The sequence below is a fragment of the Amphiprion ocellaris genome, chromosome 6, assembly GCF_022539595.1.
Source record: "Amphiprion ocellaris isolate individual 3 ecotype Okinawa chromosome 6, ASM2253959v1, whole genome shotgun sequence".
NCBI lineage: Eukaryota > Metazoa > Chordata > Actinopteri > Pomacentridae > Amphiprion > Amphiprion ocellaris.
This window is the reverse complement of record NC_072771.1, coordinates 29,589,167-29,609,054: the sequence shown is the minus strand read 5'-3', so window position 1 is coordinate 29,609,054 and position 19,888 is coordinate 29,589,167. Positions and strand designations below refer to the sequence as shown.

At 40.1% G+C, this 19,888-nt stretch overlaps 2 protein-coding genes across 2 annotated transcripts; both read right to left on the bottom strand.

The window, feature by feature from the left end:
* Nucleotides 1-533: 533 nt before the first annotated feature.
* On the bottom strand, nucleotides 534-7,877 carry rgs7bpa (regulator of G protein signaling 7 binding protein a). The gene is made up of 6 exons (XM_023282455.3): nucleotides 7,728-7,877; nucleotides 6,567-6,733; nucleotides 3,187-3,317; nucleotides 2,691-2,835; nucleotides 1,768-1,838; nucleotides 534-1,581 (listed from the first exon to the last, which is right to left on the bottom strand). Exons 1-6 carry the CDS (start codon nucleotides 7,875-7,877, stop codon nucleotides 1,490-1,492), a joined length of 756 nt encoding a protein of 251 aa, XP_023138223.1. The 3' UTR covers nucleotides 534-1,489.
* A 3,307-nt stretch (nucleotides 7,878-11,184) lies between these two features.
* On the bottom strand, nucleotides 11,185-18,574 carry rnf180a (ring finger protein 180a). The gene is made up of 4 exons (XM_035953849.2): nucleotides 17,385-18,574; nucleotides 13,736-13,973; nucleotides 12,683-12,808; nucleotides 11,185-12,087 (listed from the first exon to the last, which is right to left on the bottom strand). Exons 1-4 carry the CDS (start codon nucleotides 18,360-18,362, stop codon nucleotides 11,882-11,884), a joined length of 1,548 nt encoding a protein of 515 aa, XP_035809742.1. The 5' UTR covers nucleotides 18,363-18,574; the 3' UTR covers nucleotides 11,185-11,881.
* Nucleotides 18,575-19,888: the final 1,314 nt, after the last annotated feature.

The following is a 19,888-nucleotide window of genomic DNA, read 5'->3' as shown; positions in this document are numbered from 1 at the left end:
AAAAGGGTGAAAAAAAAAACATTAGCAATGTGTTTGGATACAAAAAGCTGCCAAAACCGGTGCGTAAAATGGTTACATTTATAGAAAACTAGTTTATCTCCCTTCTTTCCAAAGATATCCAGTATTTGGTGTTTTGGCGATGGAAGAATCAAAGTGGGAGTGTCTGATTGTGTACACTTTCATCATATCATTCAGTGACATTTTGTGACCTGTATGGATGTGTTTGGGTCACCATGAATGTATTATATCATTAAAGAAAAATCTGTTTTGTTTATGTTTGCCTTTGAAAATAGTTACCCAAAACGGTTGGTTAAGTAGCTTTTACATATAAAACTACACCAGCATCTATCTGTCTATCCAGTTTAAATGCAACCTTGTTTTGGGGGGTGACAATGGTCTTTGAGCCATCCTTTAACCTTCACAGTATAACTCATATTTTTCCCCACAATGCGTTCCACAAGTCTATTTTGATCGTTTATCGCCACCTAGTGGACATTTCAGGAGATTACAGGCAAAACAGTTAGGGACACTAGTTAAGTTTCAATAACAAAAGTTTTATTAACAATGTAAAATGACCTATATCAGCTTTGACTACTGTATCTTCACCGTGCCATAATCATTGATCAACCTCTTTAATAAACCAAACTTCCTGCCCTCTGACTGCCTCAGACAGAGAGAAATCCTCCCAGCTCATATCAACAGGCAGATTCTTTGCTAACCACCTCCAACTTTGAAAATAATTCAGAGAGCATTGTGTTAAGAGTATGTGTATATACAAGTCTAATGTCAATTTATGGATAGATATTGTGTGCAAAGAAGTTTTCTTTTGAGTAGTGTATCATATATTCCTTTTCGAAGCTGGAAAGTTTAAGTTGGGTACAGGTTCTTGGTTTATGGAAGACTAAATTAAGTACATTGAGAAGAAAAACAGCAAGAAACAGAAAACAGAGACTGTAATACACAACAAACTTATTCTGCACAAACCTGTCATCTCGGCGTAGACAGACGAAGATATAACTTTGTCTTTGCAAGTGCCATCCTCAAATATTCGAACGGCGTCTATTCATAAGTTATCACATGATTTCTGACAAAACAGACATTTATATTCCCTTTTTTAAAACATGAATTGCCATTTCAGTCACTCAGGCTTATGGAAGTAATTGAACATTGACACTGTTTTCAGATGACCTCTCATTCGCTTTTACATTAGACAAGCAGATATCTGACTTCATTTACCAAAAAAGGGAGAATCTGTTGCAAAATATCTTAAAATATATGTTCATGACTTTTGTTTTTCATTACATTGCAGTTACAATTCTTCTTTGTATTACAAAATAAAATTATAAAATGGGCAGCCTTTAAAAAAAAAAAGAAGAAAGAGACAATTTATTTGAAAATGGCAGTAATAGATTGGTGGGAGACACAAGTGGTAAAGGACAGTGGGTAATGGTGTCTTTGTTGCTGCCTCCTACCCACAAAGGCGGGGCCCTTAGCTGGTTACCAGGCAACAGAGCCCAAAGAACCGCCTCTTCCTCTGTCGGACAAGCGGGTAGGGAGTCAGGTTCAGCAAACTGCTGTCATCTGGGCACAGGAGCACATGGACACACAGCCAAGTCATGCACTTTTTGCTACTTTTAGCCATGATGCAGTGTTTCTACGAGGCTGAACCGCTCATTATTATCCAAATAAATATTTTTGATAATAATGCTGTGTGGCGTTCTGGTGTGTGTGAGGTTGTGAGCAAGAAGGTAAAGTTTTTCTTCTTACCTTGGTTCTTCAGTGGTAAAGGCATTGTCTCCCTGAGTTTACTGAGAAGGTTCTTCATCTCCCTCATATCCCTGCAAGGATACAAATGGGCAAAGTTCTAAATCGGGTAGTATATTCTCACATATACACACACAATCATGTTTCCATCACTTTAAAAAAAGTGATGTAAACTTTACCCTCATCATAACCCTGATCCTAACCTTAACATACGTTATGAAGACCTGCTATTTGATCCCAAAATGAGGTGCAACCCAACACTGTGGCTGTAAACAGACCCACAAACCTAGCAAAACCTTCTGTCATTTTTGCAGCCACATCTAAAAAAGTATCTCAAAATATTCTGTAAACGTATTACTGTCTTATTTCAGTACCTACTACAATAAAACACTCTGACACAACACAGTGCACACAGTGACTACTAGATGCAATGCCAGTATTTTTCAAGGAGTTTGTAAACTGTCAAACTATGGGCCAGCAACTCTGTTTATATTTGAGTTAAAAATTTTATAAAGTAATCCAAATAACTGTAAAAAAAAAAAAAAGAATCATATATATTACATTAGATTTCATGTTTATCTTTGATTTAAACAGTACAGTGATTGTATATATGCTGTAGGTTGCCAGTAATGTAGGCTGTCATAGTTCCTTCCATTCTTTATAGGATGTTAAATTAGAAAAAATATGTAAAGCAGTTTTTTGTTGCCTTGTTTACTGCTGTAAATAGTCAGATGATAGATTATTACAAAATGTTTTCATATAAAGTCCCTTGCATACTTTGTATTATGTTTCCTACAACAAATGTAACAAATGATGAATAAAAATGAATGAGTAACACTATTTAAACCATAATAAACACACAAATTCAAACACACAACACTTTCTCTTGTCCAGGCAGACAAAACACAACACATATATCTACCTACTTTTCTATGTTTTCTATGTCAGTGGCCACCAGCCAGCAGAGCTGAGGACAGTCAGTGGGGGAGGAAGAGGTGTCCTCCAGGATGGGGATGTCTGAGCTCTCCTCAGTCTTACTGTCGACCCCAGGAGGACCACATGAATCCTTACCTAAAGCACACAGAAAGTAGAATTAATCGCGTACCATCACTAGGCACGTTAATACACGAAAAACAATTGACCTAAAATTACACATGATCATAGTAAATTTGATTAAAATAGCATATGAGCTCTAGTTTAGATTTGTTCAGATTTACAGTAATATTGATTGGTTTATTGGTGAATCTGGATTAAAAATAAGATACAAAGTTTTCAGTATATAAACACTTCTAAGCATTTATGTTGAAATGTGATTGTCTTCTAATGGGTTTCTGGGTTCTTTCTGCATTTTTGCATATTTAATTTTAAAAAGCCATAACAAAGCATGCTGTCTATAAGCTATCCATACATCCATTTACTAACCTTTCCGATGGAGCTGCAGGGATCCCAGCAAGCAGACAGATTTTAACATCTCTGTGATGTACATCTCCAGACAGCACTGCAGCTGGATGAACAGTCTACAGATCTCAGGGTGGATCTCCCCATCCTCTGGCCTGAAATGACACATAGTGAGAACAAACCAAAAGTTACTTGCTAGCTGGAACTTGGTGAACTCTGAATGCAAGGACCGGTTTTAAATACCCAGTTTAAATTTATTTTGGAAATAAATAAATATTTTTGGGGCTGCTCAGTGGAACGGATCCCTGGTTTGCGCCCTGGCCTGGGCCTGGGATTTTTCTGTGTGGAGTTTGCATTTTCTCCCTGTGCATGTGTGGGTTTTCACCAGGTCTACGGCTTCCTCCCTCAGTCCAAAAACATGCTGAGGCTAATCAATGATTCTAAATTGTCTGTAGGTGTGAATGCGAGTGTACTTGATTGGTTGAAAGACTGGTGACCTGTCCAGAGTGTCACCTGCCTTCACCTAGTGTCAGCTGGGATAAGCTCCAGCCCCCCTGCGACCATACAGAGGATTAAGCAGTGTATAGATAATGGATGGATAAATATTCTGCTAATCCTAAGCCTGAAACTAGCAGTAGCTCAACTAAAGAAAGTATTGGATCAATGTAAATGCGGTTTCTAGGCCTCCACCAACCAATAAAGTTGCAGTTCGTCCCGACTTGACCTTTGACCTTTTGGATATAAAATGCCCTCTGTTTATCCTGATAGACATGAAATTTTCTTGCAATTAGCATATGTATTCTTTAGTTATGGCCGAATAACATGTTTTGTGATTTTCACACGCCAAAATCAAATCAGTTCATGTTAAAGCTCATGGAACGTCTATGTCAACAAGAACTAGATGCATGAGGTCACGGTGACCTTGACCTTTGATCACTAAAATCTAATCAGTTCATCCTTAAGTCCAAGTTAATGGTTGAAGAAATTCAAATGGGATAAACAAACAGACAACCTGAAAACATTATGCCCCTGAAAAGACACTGTTCCGATGTGTATAACCAGGCAAAAAATAAAGTGGTAAACAGCATTTTAGTATAAACATATCGTATAAAGTCAGCAAGTAAAGAAACAAGCATCAAATTCACCAGAATTGATTATTTCTCAAATGCACAGACTGAGCCCCATTATGTGCTTTTACTTTGACCCTACGATAGATATGCATATCTTCTGTGTCACATCATAAACAGCAGTAATAGTGACAATTCTGCTTGTTTCTGAATACATTCATGTGCTCAACAACCTGAACAATAACCTCAATCCATCAATAGCAGTGATTCAAAAAAAGAGTCTACTGGATTAAAATGTCCTGATGAGATACAGAGTTTGCATTGATGATGGATAAATTGTACCTTTTGTCTTGGTCATTCTGAAAAATTTGCTACCGACTGCATTTTGTGTGATCATGCTCAATCTATTGTTTAACAACCAAAAGTAACATAATCTCAGCTGATCACTAGGTTTTTATGAGACATCACAGTAGCTGCTTCGCAACCATACAAATCTGGTGTTCGAGGGGAAACTACAGCAGGTGATATTCAGCGGGTGTGATATCACATGGGAAAATGACGGAGATGAAAGGCGTGAAACTTGCACCTGGTACAAACATTTCTCGCACAAATCAGGCTGTTGAATTCCCCTCTTCCAACAGCGAGCATCTCCTTGCCGTCCCTGCTTTGTCACAGTGCTGCCGTCTACAGTGCCGTTGCTAAAGCACAGCTGTCACCAACGCTATCCCGCTTATCAGCTCTGCTCTCGCACATTGGAGGGGCCACGCATCACTCAAACCATTCAGACACACTGACTTTATTTTATTAAAGGGGAATGATCTGCGGCATCTAATTCAAGCTCTGCGACACCAGTTAGTGGAGACAGACACTGAAGCGGCCTGGAGGGGTTTTAGAGACGGAGGTTTACAATGTGTGTTGATTGTGAAAATGGGTGGGAACTTAAGAGCTGCTGCATATTCAAGTGCAGGACTGTAATAGTTAGTATTCATTTTGGAGAAACAGGTATAACTGTAACTAGGGTTTTGATTAAGAGGTACATATTGGAAAAAAGAATAGTGCAATGTAAACATTCCGCACAATGTTATTAATCTCTTGTAATAAAAAGAAACTGAAATGCCCACATTCAATTAATGTTGTATGATTAATGCATCCACATGATGGAAAGCATTTACTGGCTAACTGCATGAGCACATGTACTTTAAAGCCCACATACACTGAGTGAAAATATTTTGTCACATTAAAGGATGTGCATTCCTAATATATGACATAGCATGTGGAATTATTATTGAACCAGGAAATAGGTTACAGAGCAGAGTAGACACATTTTAAACTCCTTATAAAAATATATGGCTGTCTCATTGTTTATATATGTGTATGCCAATTATAAGGAGAAATCTGCTGGAGTAAATATGATGCTGGTATTGTTCCAACAATGCCTGAGCTTGGGGAAGCAGCTAACACTGCAGACATCCTCCAAAATCTCTCTCACTGCTGGCTCCAGCCTGTCCAATTGTTATTTAAGTAAGTTTGAAGGAGCCAAGTCAGCCTCACTGAGGATCCTCGAATCCCAAACCTCACTTTGCCCTTCTTCCACTGGCACCAACATAGAAGAGCTGCTGTGGGCCAAGTCTATTTAAGGATCTCTCTCCATCTTAAGGCAAAACTTCCATCACAAACAAACAAAACAAGGCACTTGTAATGTAATTTAGCATGAAAACACATTCAGACGAACCACTTTGCACCGAGTGCTTCACAGTTGTATCTTTTGTTATTATTGAAGATAAGGAAACCCCAAAGATTCTGCACATTCACAAACTTTCCAGACACTCACAATACATTTCAAGCAACAAGAACAAAAAAAGCCATTGGTTCCACATTATTGATACTATTATCGCAGATATTCGTTCTGGGAAGCATTCCACTTCCATTCCACTTGGTGCATTAACGTTTTAGGCCCAGCTAATGGGGCAGTGATCAGTTACAGTATGTAGCTGTGATTGCTTCCTGGTGAAGCTCTCTCTCTGGCAAATTAGAGATGTCATGATTTTTAAAAGCCGGTCTCGTGTTCTGTTTAGTTTTTTCCACCTTTAAAACTTTCCAGTTTAATGGAGCAGACAGACACTTGGCTGATTTCTTTTGAAGAGTAGGCTTACAAAATACATACACAGGAGCCTAAAAATGGGGACGCTTATGCAAATGAGAGATTTTGCCTACTTTGGTAAAAATTAGATACTTTACAACTTGAGACTCTGCAGTGTGTTGCAGAGCGCCCCGTTTGGTGCGTTAAAAAATAAATAAAAAATTCCAGGACCATGGACAGCTCTGTGCACAACTCACCCCGATATCAAGGAGAGGCTGTGGTGAGCAGCTCTCGCCATTTCGCAGCCTTTAGTTCGGGTCTTCAGCATTTCAGCCCGTAAGGAAGGACAGTCGACGGTGATCTCACCAATGGAGATGACAAGCTCACGGTACAAAGCCACGAGTGTATTGAATTCCTGGACGATCTGCGTTACAGGGAAACAGAAAATAAGTTAGGATCCATGCAAGTAACACAAACACAGAAGTTTATTTTTGACTTCTGTCCACATGAAAAAGGTGCCAAGAAGGAAATGCTGTGCTGTACTATATCCAGCCTTTGGGCTTCTTCTTATTTTCTTCCTACACTGGGGACAAATAAGGTGCCATGTGCAGGGATGCATGCTGCTATGCTTCAGTAAAGCAGGATTTCAACAACAAGAACAAAAAACTGCAACCTTGCACATATGTGGCCACAAAAGCTCAAGAAACAAAGAGAAGAAAAGTGAATCATTGCTACGAAAAATCTTTTTTTTTTTTTAAATCAGCCAAGAGCGCACGATAAAACGCACAAGATTGGTGATTTCCATTATTGTTAAATCTGATTGTTTTTGCACGAATAATCTCGGAGCTGGAGCTTGATGGTGCACTAGTATTTTTTTTTTCTCGTTTCGTGCAACTCCTGCATCCCTGCTGTAGTCCTGTAAGCGAACAGCGAGGCTCCATGACGCTCGCTAATGTATGAACGGGGCTGAAGCAGCAGCAGCAGCAGCAGCAGCAGCCTCTATCAATCCTGTCATCTCTGTGTCAAAACACGGGACATCTGTGCCAAGATCCACCAACTACCCCCAGCAGGTAATCCCTGATTCTGGTCATTTTAAAAAAAAAAAAAGAAACCAGCCCGAGCAGCTTCTCCACACTCTGAATGCAAATCACACAGTCGATCTGCACGCCGAGGTTTGTTCTGTTTGGCTTCACTGCCAACAAAGCAATGCAAATGCATACGGCTACAGCTATTTTTAGGCTGCCAGACCTGGTTATAGTCTCTTTCCCCCCCTTCTTCTTCGTGCAGATATTAGCAGCTTGTGCACCCTTGCATGCACGGGATAGTCGATCAGTCCAAGAACAAAGAGCGGTTGGGATAATAAACACAGCGCTCTTTATCGGAGGCACCATGCAGGCATTGACGTGCCGCAAACCTACCATTCTGCAGTCGGCCACGGCTCGCTGGGCTTTGCGGGTACTTTCGGTGCTCTCCCTCCTCTGTGGGTCTCGGTAAGGAGGCTTGCCGATCTGGAAGATGTTCCCGGCCGATCTGGGGCGGTTTTTGCGCCCATTCGATGCAGAACTCATGCATACACATCCACTATTAAAACAGCCCTAAGACGGAACGATTTTTTGTGTGTGCCTTTATCCCCCCACCTTCCAAACTCCAACCACTTTCTCTCTTCCTGCCTCGGCAACCCCCCTTAACTGTTCACCTTATCCTCTCCTCTCCGCTTTTGCGCTCAGTTCACCTTCGCCAACTACTGGCTGGGAGAGGTTTTTTTGAACCTCGATTACTGTTATTGCTCTATCCCCCTCGCGTTCGTTCTCTCTCCCCCACCTTTCTAATGTGGGAGAGGGAGCGAGTGTTTTCCCAGACGAGGCTGAAAGCGCAGGAGAAGTGCCGGATGAGCGCCCGTGGCTCCTCTCCGCATTGCCTCGACTGCAACGGGGCGCAAGTCACCTTCACTCCAGCGGCAGCAGAGAAGACTTCACACCCAACCGAGAGTCCACAGCTAGCTGAGGCGTCTTTCCTGACGCACCGCTGTCAAGAGGAGGCGATCGCATTCACGGAGACTCTCCAAATGCAACCATTTTTTATGATTGCGCGTTTCCATGAAAGCGCGGAGGGCGATAGCGATCGGTTTTTCTTTGCTGCGCAGAAATACGCGCCGCCGGTGTCCGCGCCGGAGAATTCTGAGCTTGAAAATCCGAACAAAAGAACCGAAAAACTTAATTCCCGGTATCGCGGTGTCGGCTCGGCTCCCGGTGTCTTGTTCCTGTGAGAGTCTCGGGCTCGTCGGGCTGGGCCTATCTCTAACCTTGGAGAGGCAGCAGAAGACGAGCAGTTGCTACAGGCCTGACGTGGCTCTGTGGCTGGCAACACTGCGCACCCAAAGGACGCGAATACTAATAGGGCCCATCAAGTCAGACCCCCGCCCTGCTGAGCTCCGTATGAACTCCCTGTGAAATTCTGGCTACTGGCCACTTTGCCTCCATCCAGGAGAGGCAGAATTAAAATGAAATCAATATTACAGTAAACTTTTATTACCCAATACCACAATTTAAACTGGCTCTAAATGGACGCAGACTACTATGGCATATTTATCTTTATATGCAGGCCCAGTTAAATGGAGCTTAAAGTTAGTTATATGGCACATTTAAACGTCTGTCACACTATCTTTACGGCAGTATTAACATAATACTCTTAACGTCTATAATGTAGGAATGTGTGGTATGTTAGTGTTGCTTTTTGGAGTTCACAGACACAAGGCTGAGTTTGGAACTGTGATGTTTGAAAATTCAATGATGTTTGAATAAAGTATGAAAAAGTAACACTGAAGTATGTACAAACACACATGGTGCTGTTTTTCCATGACTGACCCACATTTATTTCCTAGAGACTTCCTGTGACTATAACCACTACCTGCCTGAAAATAACCCTGGTCTCAAACCACGGTGCCTGAGCACTTGGTTCAAGAAAGGTAAAGCTGTGACTATAGACTGAATTATGTCCCCACAACATGAATTCTGTAAGTGCAAAACCACACACACAAGTTGCTACCTCTGGAATCCAAGAATTAAGACACACATAACTATATATGAGAATAAAAATGTATAATTGATCAATAAATGTGCAGGATTGTTGTCTATGGTTACACCACAACAGATCATGCAGGAAAATACACTCATTCAACATTTATAGGCTTGCACTGTAAATGTGCTTGAATCCATTGCTGGATTTCACCGATTATTTGCCAGTTTTTGCTTTTCACAACAAAAGTGTGCAGCATATATTCAGAATGAGAAGAGAGTCAGCCTGTAGTCAGTGTTCTTCCTGAACCTCCATTACTTTAAAATTACGATGGAAAGGATGTCTTTAAGGGTTTCAGATCTATACCTAGAGACACAGCTGCATTCACACATATTAACACCTGAAGCAGCACCAAGAAGTGATAAACGTACAATGTCATTTTCATTTACCTGAAACGGATTCTGCAGCAATCGTGTCTGATTTTGGAGTTGATTTCTGAAAAGAGACAATGATTTAACCAATCCTTAAGTTGATTAGCAGTGACAAGCCAGTTTATTGTTCTAAAATGGCTTTTACTCCAAAACGTGCATTTCTTTCATAAATACACATGTTCAAACATTGCCAAAGAGTTAAATTTAAATGATAGTTTTGCTGAGTTGCTAGCCTCAGTGCTGTTTGACTGACTTTCCAAACTGCAGCCTGCAGCCTGGCCCTTCATGTCCTGGAAAATTTGGTAGAGGACAAAGTCAAGTCTCTATCCTGGAGTAACCAGAGCCTTTACTTTCCAAAGACTAAACCCAAATATATCCATCTGGGGCTGCTTTGCTTCCTGCACTAATTTTGGGTACTTTTCTGGCATAGGGGTGAAAACTTTATATCCAAGGTGGCAGTTTGTTTAGTGAGACTTTTCCTCCTGTCCAGCTTGCAACACACCAGGTAGCTTCACCCGACTGGCTAATATGGCTCTACTGGACAATATTTGTAGCCATATTTAGACACAAGTAATGTACATTAAAACAAAACAAATATATGATAATTGCAGATTATTATGGTTTTGTTTTCCCCTATACATAATTTGTTAATCCCAATATGCCACTTTCAGTCTAGAAAAGCCTATTTGTGATCTCAATAATGAATACTGAAATAACATGTAAATATTATCTTCTCACAAACCAATGGCATACATATGATACAGAAATTGATTTGTAACACATTATTAATAAATGTGTAAAGCTGATTTGTTTGCAATAAGTTAACCAACATTAATTAATGACCTATAAATGAGCTGTACTTCTTTGTCATTGCAAAAGTATACCAAAGTACATAAAGATTCTAAGTTTAATAGTTTACTACCAAACATGAAATTCACTTTAAAGCTTTTAAATCCACATCTACATACCTGCAGGCGTGTGTTTCTTTGTGAACTTTATTTGATATAAAATACAGTGACTTATTACAACCAAAGATCTATTCCCTCCAGGGGGTGCTTGAGAACAAACAACATGCAATATGCTTTCTAAATGACGGAAATAAAATAAAATGTAGAAAATCTAAACAACTAGTAAGACACAATGTGTAATGTAATTTCAAAAATGTGTTTGGTGGGAAACTGGAACGCAGAGGTTAATAAAACTACAAATGGCCTCAACCCAAACCCAAAAGCTAATCTGACACCCAATTATGTTTTTTTCATGGTGCATTAACCTGCAACTCCATTAAAAACATGTTCATGTTATTATTTAATAATTATTCATCACTGGAATATTTAATACCTCCAGCTGCCCTGAAATGCATTTTTTTTATTTTGAGCACAAGGTATTAGTATAAACAAGAACTCTCAGAATCTTCCCAGTGCCAACATGCATTTGTTCCATTTTCCAAATTACTTTATTATTTTGAAAATGCATTTTAATATCATTTTACAAATACTGATTGTCGTATATAAAAAAAGCATAAATATATGTTCTGTTGTCAGTTGCACATCCTGCAATGAGCCATTAGTAATGGGTCTAAGTTGTGCAGTTATAATAACAGCAACTTGGAATTTTCCATTCCATTCATTATTGTATAAAATTCCTAGTAGTGAATTTGTCACTATACATTATGAAAATAGTTTGTCTAGGAGCAGTCCAGCATTAAATAAAACCATAATGGGATGATATTGTAGGTGAAACACTACAAGCTAAGAGCTGTTGCAATAGCTCTCCTCCATACAGGGACAGGACATGTTGTGCAACCCACATTACATGTGCATCATGTGGAGACAGAGAACACAGAACATTGGATTCCCAAACATGCCCTACACCATTTCCCCATTTCAATTATTTATTAATGAGAAGCAACAAGCTGGCACACTGTTGTTGTTTTCCCTCCACCATCCCACCTGCTTGAAATTCACTCACTGGTATCTCATTAACCTCTACAACTTAGCTCCCCCTTTTCCACTTACATATAAGCACGAGTGCCCTCTGCTTCATCTTTAATTCCTTATTTTATTACTTTACCCTCATTCCTCTTCAAGCTCTCCTCTGTCTGTGTTGCCCCATAATTGCTTCTGTCAAAAAGAAGGGAAGAAGAGATAGCAGAGAAAGCAGAATATGAAGAAGCCAATGACCCAGTTGACTGAGTAGATGTAGATGATGACCATGTCCATGTCGAATCGCCAGCCTCGAGAGTCATCCTCGAAGTCAATGGCGTCCATACGGTAGCCTCCTCCATGGGGGAACTGGCGCCTGGCAATAGGACTGGACTGCCTCTGGAAGCCTAATTTGAAAAATGGATTCTTTTCTTAAAAAATTACATTCCAAAATTTAGCAGAACTGACTTATATATTATTTCCACACTTTCTGCCTCACTTGGATTCATGTGAGTTACAATAGGTTGCAAGATGACAAATTTTCATCATGAGAAAAGGATCAGAATGGCAAGCTACTGTTAGAAGAGATCATGTAATAGTTTGGGGAAATTGACAATTCAATGGTAAAAAAAAAAAGTATTTTACCACCAATGAAATACACATTAAATTTGTTTACCTTTTGGGGCTGATTAAGATTTTTTTTCTTTTGTGCCAATTAGGTTAATATCTTAATATTTAACCTTATTTTTGCTCTTCAACAAAATTACACGGCTGACAGAAGTGACTGTGATACAATATGTATATCATAATAACCAGTCACTCCTCCAAGAACTCTTTGGCAAATGAAAGCAATTTTATCTAAGCACATGGAAAATGCAAGAGCTTGCAGTATAAATAGAGCGCAGATATAGTTGTGTTTCAAATTCCAAATTAGTATGTTTTTTGGTGTTGCTGGTGTTTTGTCTAACTATTGATCCTATGTATGTGAAATTAAAAACTTGCCACCAAAGATGCGGAAGAGTTTCCTGCAACTTGGGAGAGGCCACTTGGCACAGCTTGCTTTCTGAAAGTTCTGTTTCCGAGAAAGATATTCCTTTGGGAAGAACGTCCTTGCCGTTTGGTTCAGCTCTACGAGACAGACAAAGAGACAGATTTATTCAGCGTATTCAAAAAAAAGACATCAGACATTGCATCACTAGCCACCCTAATTTTCTCCCTGTTCTGTTTCTGCATGACCTTGGCTCTGGTAATCAACACAAGAATCTAATCTTGTCATCTAATCATTAACAAGAGCCCTCAGTGTTTCTACAGTCCTCATAACCATCCCATCCTCACTGCTCACTGTCTGCCACATACATCCAGAAGTAGGCCAACGTGATTCACAGAAGTTCATTACTTATTCATACACTTGTCCAAATCAGACTACATTGTATGTAATCAGTATGCAGTCGTCATGAGGTTATATAAAATACTGCTGCCAGTACATGTATTCATACAAATGCAAAAACACACATTATTACAGTACATCGCATGACATTGTTGTGTAAAAGATTATGTACAGTGTTAGGGTTTGATTTTTCACTGGTTAAAAAAAAAGCATCTCTCCTTTTTATGTTTTCTACCAAAAAGGAATACTACTTCGTATTTCCATCAGAGCGGACTAAATGAAAGTGTTCAGACTGCGTTTGATTTTGTCTTCTCAGTCTCTGTGACTCATCTGGTCAGAACTGAACTAAAGGTCTACTCTGCTCCCTGTGGGACGACTGCAGCTGGGCTCTCACAATGATCTGCAGCTTAGATGTCATCTGTATGACAAGCAACAAATATAGGAGCCACATGTAGCTGTAATATATGCAACACTATGTCTCTAGTGTCGTCATTTTTAAAGGCAGTTACTGTTTCTGATTGACTGTACTTCAAAAACAAACATCTTTTGTTCAGTCTAGAATGCCGATAATGGTGTAGTATAAATGTGACTATAGTTTGTCACAACTGATGCATCTTTCTGATTGTTGTTGTATTGCACAGTAATCATATTTTTGCTCATTTTCTCACCCTTTTGGAAGAAGACATGTGTTATGATGGTTCTGCACAGGGGGCACGGGGTATTAGTGGGGCTATTTTTAGCCAGCGTCCTCAGACAGGGTTCACAGAAGATGTGGTTGCAGGGATGACACATGTAAGGACTGAAGTACACGTCCAAGCACACAGCGCAGATGTAACCTTCCCTGTCGCTGGCGCTCAGGCCCTCGTCGTCCTCGCTGCTGCTGCTGGATTGGTTCCCTGTTGAACTCTGAGCGTGGAGAAAAATCCAGAAGTAGAAAAGACACTTTAAAATAACGAAGAATCACGCAACTTCCAGATTACATGAGAGCAAACATCTTTCCTTGCATGACTCCAGACGTCCGACTCATGCATATAATACTGATGGATGCAATCAAACATAAATATGTAAATTTGCAAGCAAATATATGTTTATGTAATGTTATCCCTTAAACAAGATTAAAAGTTGCTATGCTGATATGATTATAAATGAAAATGTGCCAAAAGTTTTCTTGAGATTTTTGCTTCAGCTTTTTCTTCATTGCAAAACCCATTTCTGCTTGGTCATGCCTGCATGAAGTGACCTTCTCATACAGGTATTTTAATAACTGCTTGCATCAGGTAACTGTATTAATGGGAGCAAACCAGAAATCTGAACCCTTCACATATGAGATGTTAAGCATATATTATCACTACAAGATGTCATTCTACCAGTTGGCAAGTAAATATATGTGAAAATGTCTTTTTATTCCGCAGTCCTCTTGAGATCCTGCTTGAAATGCTCTTCTCTGTTTCCACCCTCTTTGATGAGTGTAAGCCTCTTTGACGCCCACCTGGACGGTGCAGTAAGATGTGTGAGGACTTGAGGGTGTCAGGTGTGAGTTCAGTGGAGTGAACTGTCTACCTACCTACATATTCTCAAGTCTTGCTGTAAAAAATAAACGCTGTTTGTTAGAGAACACAATGTGTCTCCGATGATGGCCTTAATACGAACTTCATTCATTTTGCAGAAACAGAAAAGTAATATATCTCAGGCTATACCACCTAAATCTACGTTTTTCATACAGGCCACACTATGAGTTATGCGTAAACAGTACAATAAGATAAAAATATTCATTTTAAACCCACAGACAGACAGTCTTTTCCTATTTTTCAATCATCAACTTGCCCTCCCTCCCAAGAGACTCTGCACATGAATCCATCCTCAGCTTCCCATTTCCAAATTCCAGCTATAAGTCACATGCGTGGATGTACCAAAACTCATTCTGAGAACAGTATCTGGGGTTTCTTATGTCCCCCATCTCCTTCCTCCTTTCCAGATGTGTGTTGGCAGCCCCCCGAGGGATTGGTGTCTACATCTATAGCGCTGTAAAAAAAAAAAAAAAAAAAAAAAAAATCCTAGAGGGTTTTTCCAGAGTAATTACCACTTTCTCACCCAGGGGAACCTCCAGGGACTTCCCTGTTGCACCAGCCCTACTTCCCAAGGTGTGCCATTAACACAGAGAGGAGAACACAGAGCGCTCCCAGGTAATCACAGACACCGAGGCTCTCCCCTGGCAACATGCACTGTAACATGGCAGCTTTGTCGTGGTTACAGTGGCAAATGGGTGCCTAAATACAAGATGCTCATTCTATAACCTACAGAAGTAAAGATTACCTTAATAAAGCCAACATTTTTCTGGCTCAAACACCCAGTTGACCATTTAAACTAACTGGAGCTTAATTTGACTGCTGCAGCTCCTAAACCACTACCCTAAAAAAGATATAGTTTGTTTAAATTTTACAGAATTTCAATTCTTTTGTGATTACAGTATGTGCTTTTGCTGAACTTCATATACCAACAAAAACGACATCAACTTTTGCACAAACAAGCCAAGTTGGAAACAAGCCAACACTAGCTGTATCTCCATCACACAGGGAAAAATTACTTCCTGTGGTTTGTTATTGCACAGTAACTCCCACTGTACCTTCGTCCGGCTGTATACTGCATTCAGAAAGTACCACATCACATTGCACTCAGATAGTCACATGAGATTCGAGTGGAGAGACTAAATCTATCTTTTCAATAAACCAAGAAGATAAAATTGCACGAATGCAGTATTTCTAGAGACAGTTTGGGACGGGGGCTAAATAACTAAAACTTTTCACTTGCTGAAACTCATACATATTTCCAAAATATAAACCAGGCTTTGTGACCAGAGGGTTCAATCCAGACAAAGCTAAAAAAATTGGGAAAAGCTATTGCTGACCAGCCAGCATAAGTCCCGAGTGCAGCAATGATGTTCAGAGGCTACAGCAGAAATGCTGTGGTTGTGCATATCTGTACCCAAGTGAGACTGAATGCAACTCTGCCGCTATAAAGTTGGGTAAAGCTGAGAAAAGGCCATACATTAGGTTTAGTAATGATAAATGAGCAAGAATACTCATGCAGCCTCCTACCAAATAAATAAAAGTTTAGAGGAATATCTAATTGGACAAATAAGCTTAACTTTTTCTCTGGAAGTTAGCTAAGAAGATCAATATTACTCTCAAGGGTCTGTGTATCATACTGAGAAAGGAGGTCATTTGTTTAGCTTAGCATAAATACAGAGTCACTAGCATTATTAAAGCTCACATATTAGCATGTCAAATCCTGTTTGTTTAATCCACAAACACTTTCATGCATTTTCCTCATAGTGACATCAGTTTCCTCCCACAGATATAATAATGAACTCAGTTATACCTGCACGAACTTGATACTGGGAGTACTATGTTTGTATATCACAGCTGGTCAATAATAACACACCTACTCCAGTGAGCCAGAGAGGGAAAAATCTTAGCTAAAAATGATACATTCAGCAGGGGGGAATAGAATTAGGAAAATGATATTATGAAAGTCTGAATACAACTAATTTTATTCTGTTTGCTGTAATACAACAGTCTGAATCATTTCAGTCTACTGACATGACTGCAGAGCTGCAGCAGCCAATCAAAACAGAATCTGCTCTTTTGTGTGGTTGGTTTTGAAGGGCTCTCTGCCCGAGTCCCATCATGCAACTAATTCAGCTGTGACCCCACTTTAAACCACACACACAATGGCTATTGAAATGAGCTGGGTGCTGATATGGCTGTCAGAGAGTCAGACTCGAGATGAAATGAACATAAAACAGACACACGCACAGAAACATGTGTAGTCAAACACTGTCAGTGTCATAAATAAAAACTGTGAAAAATGGATACAGTGCAGCAATATTTAAGTCAGGTTTTTGTGCTTGTTGTTTTGTGCCACACACATTACATTCCATTACATTATCCTTCCATCTTAAAACATAAATAGACCTTTAAGTGGATCGATTAGGTAATTTAAGGCTGGAAGTGCCTGACTATAAATCTCAGGGCATCTCTTGAGAAGCTTTAGAGTTTGCTGCATCCACAAACTCTCTTAAAGCCACAATGTTGGCAAAATTAAAGATCAAGTAAGTTTTCTTTTTCAACATGCTCCTCATGAAGCATCCTGCTAGTGCAAGCTGATAAAGATGCAGGAGAAGTTTGACTTGCTTAATGATAAAATATGTCATCCAGCTTTCTGGTTTTGCACACAAATCCTAATCCTTGAATCACTGGCAAAACATTCAGTAAAATAACATTGATTTCGGTACCAGTGTGATACAGTGTCATTCACCTGTCTGCTCTCCTGCTGTTGACTTTGTCTCCACTTCTCTCTTCTCCTTTGCCTCCTCCTCAAACTTTTAATCCTGTTCTTCTCTCTTTTGCTTATCCTCCTCTCTCCGTGAGGAATGTAAGGCAGCACCAATGTTGACGTCATGGGTTGACTCATCACCTCCATCACCCCGCTGGCCCCTTCCTCACCATCTTCCACGTTCTCCTCATCTTCCTCATCCTCTTCTTCTTCCTCTCCTAACTCTGAGAAGGTGAGAGACGGTAGGTGTGTCTGACAGTGATGGCTTTGCGATGAACGTCCGATTGTTGCCCCTGTTCTCACCTCCACCCAGAATGGATCTTGCTCTCTGGATGAAGTGAATGAGAAGCTGTGCAAGTCCCCTGCAGATGACCTGGAGGATACTCTCTGAGGTGAAGACCTGGTTCGGACAGCAGGCCGAGGAGAGCGAGAGCTTAAACTGGAAGAGACGGTACGAGTGTAGCCGTTGCACTGATGTCTTGGACATGTGTGTCCTCTCTGCAAGCTGTTTGATCCCTCTCCAATTTCCAAAATGCTGCTTACTTGAATGTCAGAGTTACTACTGGATAAACTTTCAGTGCTTCCCTGTCTATCCTGGGCTCCTTCTCTGTGTGTCTGAGCTTGTTCTGTTGTTCTCTGTCTTGGCTTTCCTCCTAAATGTTCAGCACTTAGTCTCCCTTCACTCCTGTCTTGGTTTCCCTCTCTCCATCTTCCTCTGTTGTTTTCACTGCAGCTCTTTTTAAAAGCTTTCCTCCCAGGTAGGGCAGGCCTTGCCAGCTGCTCCACGCTGCTCGAGCGTCCCTCTCCGGTCGAATCTGCACTCCTCAGAACAGGCCTTGCTGCCTTATAGCACGAAGCATGGGTCTCATTGTTACTGTTTTCTTCACTGCCATCCTCACTTCCACTACCTCCAACTCTGCTTGAGCCGTTTACACCAGAAGCTCCCACATGGGAGCTCATGATGGCACTTTCAAGCCTCTCAGTCACCAGCAGAGCACATCTGATGCCACTTCAACCAGACAGCCTCGCCTTTCCCCTGCTGTCATCCATCTCTCTGTCTTCTTTCTGCCTCCCACTTCTTCTGGATGTATAGATTCAAGCTCTTTTTTTAAGAGCTAGAGGGACTGTTCCAGTGCAGAGGAGGTGAGCAGTGCAGCTCTCTGGCTTGGCCTATCCTGCCCCTGTTCGCCCCCTGGGGCATTCCACACTGTTGACAAAGACAAAGTCCCTGCAGTGAGCCCCAGTACAATAGGTGGACTGTTCATGGCCTCACTATTGTTCAGGGTGACCTATAGAAAACACACCACTATGCAACCACTGAACTCACAAAAATAAGGTGAAAAAGCCAGAGCCACCGTTTCTTTTTCTCATGTCCACTACCATGGTGTCAGCTTTTTTCACTCACTGGTTGATAAGCAGAGCACAGAGTCATTTCTGTGTTTGTGTGTATATCTGTATGTGATTTCATTTCTACTGGTGCATTATTATCAAGGACCTCCTGTGCAACTTTTAGACCCAATAACAGATTCATTAGTGCAGTGAATGAAGAGGAACACCAAAGAACGATGTGTGACATCCATAATAGATCTTTTTCATAGCAGTCATTTTGACCTGAAATAGCAGGTAAATGAGTGTATTGATGATATAAAAGAAGGGTTTGTTCTTTTTAGATGCAGAGTTTTATAAATGGGATTAGTAACACCAGTATTTTAAGGGTTACATTTAATTAAGGCCAATATGTAATCTGCTGACTAATTCGATTAAATGTGTGGACATCCCAGTATATATATGTGTGTGTGTCTGTGTGTCTGTGTGTGTGTGTGTGTGTGTGTGTGTGTGTGTGTGAGAGATAAGTTTTCAAAGTTAAATAACAAAGCAATAATGATTTTAAGTTATGCATTTCAATATATAATTTTACCTTCCAAAGCATAACATGGAAGAATTAATTGATTACGTCATTGTATTCAAAGAAGATCAGTGTAATTGTCACATCCCTGTTTAATTTTGCCATTACACCCCTGTATACTGTCACTCGCCATCCGCCGCATAGATATCCTCCCACTTTCCTCCATGTTTCAGTCACCTGACTCCTCACACCCACCTCACCTGTTTTCCACTCTCTAATCATCTTAGAATATATATATATATATATATATATATATATATATATATATATATATATATATATATATATATATATATATATATATATATATATATATATACTTGCTGTCTTTTCACAGTCTTTAGCCAATTTGTTTTGTCAGATTCTTGCATCATTCTTGCATCTTGTATTACTGATGTTGTTTGCTGCCCAGGAACCTATTTGATCCTTTATCTACCCCTCATTAGTTAGTGTAATAAAAGCACTGAATTGTACCTGCCATTTCAGATTTGTGTGAATGTGCTATATGCCTCATTTTTAGGTGTTTGTCTAAAGTAGAAAATTATATGTACAGTTCCATAAATACTTCAACAGCTTGTAT

What these genes read in the sequence shown, in the direction of transcription:
- rgs7bpa (XM_023282455.3), bottom strand. Translation starts at nt 7,877, where the DNA reads ATGAGTTCTGCATCGAATGGGCGCAAAAACCGCCCCAGATCGGCCGGG. An exon ending in CCGTGGCCGACTGCAGAATG is followed by an intron (nt 6,734 to 7,727) that starts GTAGGTTTGCGG and finishes CCTGTAACGCAG; the next exon opens with ATCGTCCAGGAATTCAATAC. An exon ending in TTTACCACTGAAGAACCAAG is followed by an intron (nt 1,582 to 1,767) that starts GTAAGAAGAAAA and finishes TCCTGTGCCCAG; the next exon opens with ATGACAGCAGTTTGCTGAAC.
- rnf180a (XM_035953849.2), bottom strand. Translation starts at nt 18,362, where the DNA reads ATGAGCTCCCATGTGGGAGCTTCTGGTGTAAACGGCTCAAGCAGAGTT. An exon ending in AACAGCAGGAGAGCAGACAG is followed by an intron (nt 13,974 to 17,384) that starts GTGAATGACACT and finishes CTCCACGCTCAG; the next exon opens with AGTTCAACAGGGAACCAATC. An exon ending in ACATGTCTTCTTCCAAAAGG is followed by an intron (nt 12,809 to 13,735) that starts GTGAGAAAATGA and finishes TCTGTCTCGTAG; the next exon opens with AGCTGAACCAAACGGCAAGG.